At 40.0% G+C, this 9,086-nt stretch overlaps 1 protein-coding gene across 1 annotated transcript; it reads left to right on the top strand.

Annotated features, from left to right (window-relative positions):
• Positions 1-1,319: 1,319 nt before the first annotated feature.
• On the top strand, positions 1,320-5,499 carry LOC149847624 (proline-rich receptor-like protein kinase PERK15). The gene is made up of 8 exons (XM_090001768.1): positions 1,320-1,950; positions 2,098-2,619; positions 2,851-2,937; positions 3,031-3,101; positions 4,459-4,535; positions 4,680-4,821; positions 4,919-5,080; positions 5,206-5,499. Exons 1-8 carry the CDS (start codon positions 1,320-1,322, stop codon positions 5,497-5,499), a joined length of 1,986 nt encoding a protein of 661 aa, XP_089857894.1.
• Positions 5,500-9,086: the final 3,587 nt, after the last annotated feature.

Raw genomic sequence — 9,086 nt, 5'->3', positions numbered from 1 at the left:
CTCATGCATATGTGACTCCATGCATGTACATTTTCATATACTTGTTCATGCATAGATGTTGCATTTATTTCAACTTTATTTAGTTCATTCGCATACTTTATGTAGTTCAACTTCGTTCTCTAATAAGATTTATGTTAAGACGGTGGAGTAAAGTTGCGGTACGCGTCCTACTGGGCTAGGAAGGCAAATCCAATAAAGCAACCGATTAAAGAAAGATTATCATTGTCTCATTTCTGACCTTAGTCAAAGAACATAATAGGTAGGATGGGTTAAGATTACAGGAAGTTAAGGGCCCTTTCTTGCAAATCAAATCTACATGGGGCCAATCAAAGGGGGCTCCACTTGTTGACAGGAGCAGGAGCAGTTGCAAGTTCGAATCCCAATGATATATGGTTCTATAAATGATAGGGGTTTGCCTAACCTCAGCTTTCACTATCAAAGAAAAGTCTACATGGGGGCAAACTAAGCCTTTTATTCATTTTCGTCTTCTATGAGAGCGACTCAAATGAAATAAAGAACTCTTATTTCTTTTTCCTAAAAATAATTGTACTGTCCTTGCCGAATGGCATGTTTTTTAAATAGTTAGCAATTTAACAAAATCGTTGAGCGGTGCTTGAATTGAAAGTTGAAACCACCACCCCCTCGTTCCCGAGGAGGAAGGTGCCAGAGATCATTCCTACGTGCGTAAGGTACGGGTGGGCGAAGACCACGGAAACAACTCTCCCAATATAGATAATTAAAACGAGTAACTATTCGATCTGGTGGACAGAATTGAACGCCAAATTAAGCCATGCATTTTCTTTTAGGGGTGCTCCTCTTCTCTCCCAGGAAAACGGGGTTTAGCAACTACTCACTAAACGCACCTACCTTCCGATTAAAAGTAGCACCGGCAATATTGGCAAATGGACGAAAAAGAAGAACGGAGGCAGGAGGCGCTCCCCCCTCGACCACCAAGAAATGGAACTCTGCTTCCATTTCCATGGTGGCCTTCTCTGACGACTTCTCGTCCCCACCCTCAATTGCCAAGGTTTGATTTATACAGATATATGCGCTACTGCTACTGATTCCACTTCTCTTTTTTTTTCTTCTAAATTAGTTTTCGCCGCACCAACCAACCTTTTCACGGTTGGCTGACGTTCATGTTCACAGTTATTTAAAGATAAGATCTTCTTTTCTCTCTTTTTGTGTGTGGTTTAGGAGCTGCTGTTTCAATGAAGGCCCGTCGCTGACGGGCAGTCACGTGAGGGTGGAAGTTTAGTTTCCGACACAATAGTTTAAGCTTTTACATTTTGCCGGAAAGTTAGTTTGAAAAGACCGATATGGCTTCTACCCCCGTGACGGCTCCTCCGTCGGGTCAACCATCTCCTGCTAGTGAGTCACCATCAACTCCGCCTCCTCCTCCGAGCGATTCATCATCATCATCATCGACTCCATCCGCAACGCCAACGTCCCCGCCCCCATCGTCGACATCACCACCACCACCGACTTCTGAATCTCCGCCTCTGTCACCCCCACCATCGACTCCTCCTCCTTTCCCTCCTCCGCCTGTCTCGTCCCCGCCACCAACTGCTCGCAATGCTTCTCCACCGCCACCTTCCTCCGAAACCTCTTCACCACCATCGTCATTATTGTCATCACCACCACCAAATTTTTTCTCCCCGCCTCCGGCCTTGGCTTCACCGCCACCTCCCCCTCCACCTTCGTCAAGAACACATCCTGCTATCCCAACTCCTACGCATTCCAGCAGAGGGCACCCGCACAAGTCCCCATCATCACCGTCATCATCACCAAGCAGCGACTTCGATGTCACGACCGCGATTTATGTTGGAGCTGCCGTTGGAACGGTGGCGCTCATAGTGGTAGTGCTTCTTCTGGTTTGTTGCTGCAAGAAGAAGAGGAAGAGACACGACCAACTGCCATACTATGGAAACCCTGGGATTCCGCCTAAAGGTAAAAGTAACTTACAAGCAAATGCATGAGCTGACGATTATGCATTTTCTACCCGCTCATTTGGAAGTTGGAACCAACCATTTTGCAATCGTACGTGTACGATCAGGAGATGAGTACATGAGTTTGAGAGATTGACTTTGAGTGCAGGCGACAGCCACAACAGCGGGCAATGGCAGCAGAACGGCAGCATACCTTCGCAGCACATGGGGATGGGGGGCCTGCCACCGCCACCTGGTGCACCATGGGCATCGCCACAACTACGTCCACCACCCATGATGAAGGACAGCAGCGACATGAGCTCAAGTTTCTCGGGATCGAGGGCCAGCCATCTGCCTCCTCCCTCCCCCAACCTTGCTCTTGGCTTCGCGAAGAGCACCTTCAACTACGAGGACCTGGCCCTCGCAACCAATGGGTTCTCGCAGGCTAACCTTTTGGGCCAAGGTGGGTTCGGATACGTCCACAAGGGCGTCCTTCCCAACGGCAAGGAGATAGCTGTGAAGCAGCTCAAGTCGGGCAGCGGGCAGGGAGAACGCGAATTCCAAGCTGAGGTTGACATTATCAGCCGAGTCCACCACCGACATCTCGTCTCCTTGGTGGGATATTGCATTCCTCAACGCATGCTCGTTTACGAGTTCGTTCCCAACAAGACCCTCGAGTACCACCTTCATGGTTAATCCCTTTCTCATGATTTCCTCTACAGTTTGGATGAAGCTAGCTCGAATATTTAATTTATTTGGTTCCCTAGTCTAATTTAAAGTTTCTTGAATTATATAACGAAGTTGATTTTCGAAAATCTCACATGAACTTGGGCTTTTCCTTTTTTTTTCTGTTTTTTTTTTTTTTTTTGGGGGGGGGGGGGGGGGGCGGTGTTCGTGGTTTGAATCAACGACGATCGATCAGGAAAGGATTGTCCCAGCATGGAATGGCCAACAAGACTCAGGATCGCGTTGGGGTCGGCCAAAGGTTTGGCATACCTTCACGAAGACTGTAAGTCAGTTGGGTGACAGCCAGCCAAGAATGGAAGTTCCCTTTTGGCAAAATATTTTTCATTTCGTGAATGCTTCTCCACTGTCTTTGTAGGCCACCCTCGCATCATCCACCGTGATATCAAGGCTGCCAATATTTTGCTTGACTACAAATTCGAAGCCCAGGTAAAAAGATATCTTACCAGGAGATGTGACCATCGCCTGTGGGGGAGACATATGATGGGATCCATACCACATTGTATCCTAATCGTACAATCAATGGCTAGGATTACTCTACATTCTCACCTGGATGCCAATTAATCCTAGCTAGCCTCCCGGATGCATTTAGTTAGACGGTTAGGATCCACATAGCTAGCCTCCCGGATGCAAACTGAGTGGTCATCGTAAAATTTAAAAAATACCTCAAAACCAATGTTGTCAATATGGTATTGGGCCTTGAATCGTTTTCAAAACTATCCAGGTGAATCAGCCAATTCTACTTTGAAGCTACACGTGCCACAAAATCTTAAAATAATATTAGAACTGTTTTAAACAATATATTTTTACTATTTTTTTGTTTTTTTAAAGCAAGCCGAATCAGCCTTGTACGATACGATTCGGCCAATTCAGGTCGATTGGCACCGATACTGACTACATTGCTCAAAACCTTGGTTAACAAATTTTTAGTTGGAAAAAGGAAAAATTCCATTTAGTGACCCACATTTTGCCTGATATTCGAAAAGTAACGCATGTTTTCTGTAAAAACATCAGAACGACAGAACCCAACTTTGCACTGAAATTAATTATGAAAAATCTAAAGCTAAAAATCATGGTTAAGATCCATATATATATATATATACAGTATCGTTTTTAACCTTTGGTTTGAAAATATGTGTTTTTCGCCTATTTTATCATGTAATAGAGGTACGTAGCTTAGTAGTTTTATTACACATAACTCACGATAACATGAGATATTCCCAGCCGAATAGTCAACTTAACAGTTTCACTGAAAAATTGTGTCATGAAGTCATTACAGAAAACTTGAGATCGACTTTTTGGAATATCTGGTAGAGAAAAAAAAAAGTCATGTTTTTTGTTGTTAAAACTTACCCTGATAGTACGTGAAAAGATCAGGTGCAGGTGCAGTATGATTGCACAAATATTTGTGCATTAAGCACCTGATCACCCTCCATTTTGGGGACATGCCTGTCAGGTGTGGGGCCCAAGACCTGATGGATTGTGATCGGGTGCCTAATGCACAATTTTTGTGCAATCATATTGCACCCGATCCTCTCTCTGATAGTACGCATAGCATCACAGACAAAACAATAGCTCGATCCCCTAGTACAGCGATATTCAGCAAGTGGTGTTGTAGTTCATTAACTGACCGTGTTTTGCAACAGTGTGTGTCAAAAAAATCACTTTGCATCCAACAAGTGAACGCAACCAAGAGTAGACACAAACAATTGGGAGGATGAATTAATTGGGTACAAAATGCCGCATGATGGTCGTTTAACCTGGTGGACCCTGTGCCTGTATGCAGGTAGCGGACTTTGGGTTGGCAAAGTTAACTTCAGATACTAACACTCATGTTTCTACCAGGATCATGGGGACTTTTGGGTTCGTATATATATATATTGACTGATTTCTTGTGCTTGCTTGGTTGTTTGACAATGGATTATTGTTCAGTGGTTGATTGATTCTTGCTTAATTAAGAATTACTTGCGAGTGAGATTAATCAACATGCATGTGTGTTATATATAGGTACTTGGCTCCAGAGTACGCGTCCAGCGGCAAGCTTACAGATAAATCCGACGTTTTCTCATTTGGTGTGATGCTTCTGGAACTAATAACAGGGCGACGGCCGGTGGACCCAAGATTCGAGGAGGATAGCCTGGTGGATTGGGTAAGAGAAGAGAGACTCTCTCTCTCTCTCTCTACATTGTGCTCATGATTTTTATATTATCTTGATGGGTCCGTCATATATTTGATTATATATGCAGGCAAGGCCGGTTATGCAAAATGCATTAGAGGATGGAAACTATGATGAGTTGGTTGATCCGCGCTTAGAGAACAACTTCAACCCTCATGAAATGGCACGTTTAGTTGCTTGTGCTGCTGCCAGCGTCCGACACTCAGCAAGGAGGCGTCCTCGAATGTCTCAGGTATACCTTGCAATAGAACTTCTATTGAATAATATTATTCCGTCAAACTTACTTTCTTCGTTTCTAGTGATTCTCCAAGTCCTAAACTTTTTCATTTATTTTGAATTGCAAATTAATGAAAACAGATTGTTCGTGCATTGGAGGGGGATATGTCTTTGGAGGCTCTTAATGACGGGGTGAAGCCAGGGAAGAGCGGCTTATACAGTACCTCAATTGGGAGCTCTGAATATGGATCGGGCAAGTACATTTCGGATATGAGCAGGGTCAGGAGGATGGCTTTGGCAGGTCACGAGTTCGGAAGCAGTGAATACAGTGGGCCAACGAGCGAATATGGATTAGAACCTTCCAGCTCTAGCAGTGACGACGGGTACTCAAGAGAGATGGAACCCTCCGGTTACAGGAGGAACATGCGTAATTGAACATCAATTTAAGTTTTTCCCCACAACCAAAAATCGAGCGAGAGATGGATCCCTCTTTTTATGCTCTCTCGCTCTCTTCCCTGTCGATTGCTTCTATTGTGCTTTGTTCAATTGTCCGTCCTTCATCTCTTTTTTCCCTCCCCTTTCGTTGGTCAAGCTAAAGATTGGTAGATTGGTACTTTGGGGCTTAAAATGTTCAAGTTTATTCGTTTTATGGGACGAACCACACAACATTGATCATTACTTATTATAGCTATATATATATAAGTAGCTCTTTTTTTTTTTTCATTAGTCTAAAATGTTCCAAACATTTAATTTAGACGGATCACATAACCTGCCTAATTTTTGCTTTCATGCGTTTGCTGATGCAATTATGTGTGAAGCACGGCAGTTCAATGCCGAAATATTCCTTTTGTTTTATTTTTTCTTTTCATCATCCATTGCCAGTCTTAGGCGCGTATTTCCTGTTAAATGGTTTTTAACGTCTTTTCTAATCAAACTTTGAAAAATAAAAAAGTCTCGTTTGACTTTTTAATTAGCTTAAATTCCTGAAAGAATATTTTCCTCAATGCATCACGTCATATCCATTCTACATTCAATCCTATCCTTCCAACCAACGGCTAGGATGTCTCCCCGCAGTGTGAACTAATCCTAACCATATCCCAATGCGTCATTTGGATGGTTAGGATCAACAGTGAGGATAGGATCTTTTCGTAAGACTTACTCGGGGTGGGCGGCCAAACACACGTTTATTTTAAATCATATACAATTTATGTTGTTGGAGAAAAAGAAAGTCAAGGAAAGATGTAAATTACGTGGTTCGGTCCAAGGACCTACGTCCACGAAGAAAACAGCACAACTGCTGTGTTGGTTTTTTTCCTGTTCCTCTCATTTAACATGTACAGAGATAAATAACCTTCACAAAAGAATACCACCGTGATTCACGATAGGTAGTTACAAGCCAACACAAAAAGAATATCTTCTTATTGAGAAAAGATAAGGGAAACAAAATAAAAAATCCTCAATGGCTGAATGAAATCTGGACATGTAAGGCAAGAAAAAAGGACAGAAACATCCAACGCTTCAGCTACGCTACCAATCTTGAATGCACCTTTCAACACTCCCCCTCAAGTGGGGCCTAGAGATTTAAACAGCCCCACTTGCCTTTTAGATCATCAAACTGCTATGTAGATTGCAGCTTGATTATCACAATGCATAGGTATGAGAGAGTTGACAGAAAATCCTAACTCGTGAATAAGAGATTTCACCCAAATAAGCTCACTTGTAGTTGTTTTGCTATATATGTTATGTTGTTTTTTACTTTTTCAGGATACTAAGTTTCCTCCAACATTCACACAATATCCAGTGACAGACCTTCTGTCTGAACCACCTGCCCAGTCTGCAACAGAATAGCATTGATTTTGTACCACAATCCCTAACCAAGAGTTTTATTCAAATACCTAAGAATTCTGGTAATATCTTTAATATGAATGGATTTGGGGTAGTGCATGTACTGACTGACTAGGCTGACGACATAAGTGATATCTGGTATTGTAACTGTAAGGTATATTAATTTACCAACTAACCTTTGATATCTTCCAATATCTTCAACAACACCATCCTTTTCTTCATCGAGTTTAAGGTAAGGTTCAATAGGTGTATCTGCAAGCTTAGCACCAGTTTTTCTTGTTTCTTTTAGTAAATCAAGAATGTACTTTTGTTGAGACAAAAATAATCCTTTCTTAGATCTGACAATTTCAATACCTGTTATCATCGCACAAATTTTCCCCTCTGTTGCGAGAGAGAAACGAATTTTGCGAGTCAAACTCGACCAAAGTTTTGAAAATGGTTTTGAAAATTAACTCGCCTCCATTTTGAAAATTTACGGGAAAATTCCGTGGAATAGGATCCACCTGTCGGTACGAGGTTCAACCGTTCCTGGCGCCTTTACCAGGGGTAATTGAACCAAGGATCAATTACGTGCTTTAACTTGACTCAAATATCTAAATTATGCTCTATTTTTCCTAGAATGCACAGAGAATCAGGCTTGTGCTATGAAATTTTGAAAAGATGCAAGTTTGAAAAATATGATGTTTGCTTTGGAAAATGCTTGGAAAATGACTGGAAAAGTGCTTGAGATTGGAATGTTTGGGAAAATAATTGAATTTAATTGGAAATCAGAAATTTACATTAGAAAATGAATTCTCAGGAAAACTTGGACTTTAGGAAAATCGATTTGAGATTTGAATAGCTTTTATGAGAAAATGGATTTGAGAATCTTAAGAAAATCAAGAAATTCATTGGAAAATGACTTTTGAAATGGAAAATGGATTCTTAAGAAACTGAAAATCTCAGAAAATCGATTTCTGAAAACTTGGGATTTTGAAATTTGAGAATTTTAAAACATTGGAAAACGTTGATTTGAACTTGGGAAATGCTTTGAAATGTCATTTGAAAACTTAGGATTCTGGGAAAATCAAATCCTAAGAAAGACTTGAAAATTCTTGGGAAAACTGATTTTTCTGAAATTGAAATTGGAAAATGAATTTGAAAATAATGCAATTTGAATGAATGAATTTCAATTAAGGAATTGGGAAATTCTTTTGAAACTTTGAGAAATGCAATGCATTTTTGAAGTTAGCCTAAGATTGTAGGCTGAATGTGGCTAATATGAAGATCATAAATCTTGGTTTTCTTCGTATTCTAACTATGACCATAAATACGAATCTCACCGAGTTTATAAACTCCATAAGATCTTGTGCAAGTGTCATTTGTGTCAACAATAGTGGATTTGGAAAAATGTGCATGAATGATACATTCAGATATTGAAATTTTGCTGAAATTAAATTATATGCAATGCAATCCTATTCTAAGCAGAAAAGTAACTCTTATTCCAAATATTATATTGCTTTTTACATTGAATTGAATAAAACAAATAAATAAAATGGCTAAGTCTTCATCTTGAATGTTCCTGCAAAACTAGAAAACATGTTAGCACAGAAATGTATGTTTTTTCTGAATTTATCCGAAAATATTGGAAATTATCCGATATTATTCAGATATAAACCCAAATTCATACCCTCTTTGATATAAACATGATAAATAATGAATAAATTTCGAAAATAAGCTTGGAAATTCAAAATTAGGGTCAAAATAACCAAAATACCCCTGATGATCTTGAAATCAGGGTTTTCTGAAAGACATTTTATAAATTTTGGAATTTTGAAAATCAAATGAAATAAATCAAACACAATATGATAAAATATGATTATATGCATGAAAATTTAGAAAAATAAAGTTTGGAATTTCGAAATTATGGTCAAAATGACCAAAATACTCATGATAACAAGACTATGGCCTTGAAACCAGTGTTTTCTGAAATAAATTTTGCAAAATTTAAAAATGTGAAATGCAAATGAGATTGAAAGTAACCCTAATATGATTTTACATGTTAATGTACATGAAAAAAACCCTAAATTGGCAAAAATATCATAAAATATCAAATTTAACTTGATTTTCGCTTCTGAAGCAAATGAACTTGGAATTATGCCAAATTTGGCATGGACACCTAAAATAACCCTAAAAAC

Source organism: Nuphar pumila, chromosome 1 (assembly GCF_984573655.1).
Source record: "Nuphar pumila chromosome 1, dmNupPumi1.hap1.1, whole genome shotgun sequence".
In the NCBI taxonomy this organism is placed as follows: Eukaryota; Viridiplantae; Streptophyta; class Magnoliopsida; order Nymphaeales; family Nymphaeaceae; genus Nuphar; species Nuphar pumila.
This window is presented reverse-complemented; position numbering and strand designations above follow the sequence as displayed.

Bases quoted from the DNA above. Each gene is read 5' to 3' on its own strand.
- LOC149847624 (XM_090001768.1), top strand. From the start codon at position 1,320: ATGGCTTCTACCCCCGTGACGGCTCCTCCGTCGGGTCAACCATCTCCT. The intron at 2,938-3,030 runs GTAAGTCAGTTG...CTGTCTTTGTAG, and splicing joins GGCATACCTTCACGAAGACT to GCCACCCTCGCATCATCCAC. The intron at 3,102-4,458 runs GTAAAAAGATAT...GCCTGTATGCAG, and splicing joins ACTACAAATTCGAAGCCCAG to GTAGCGGACTTTGGGTTGGC.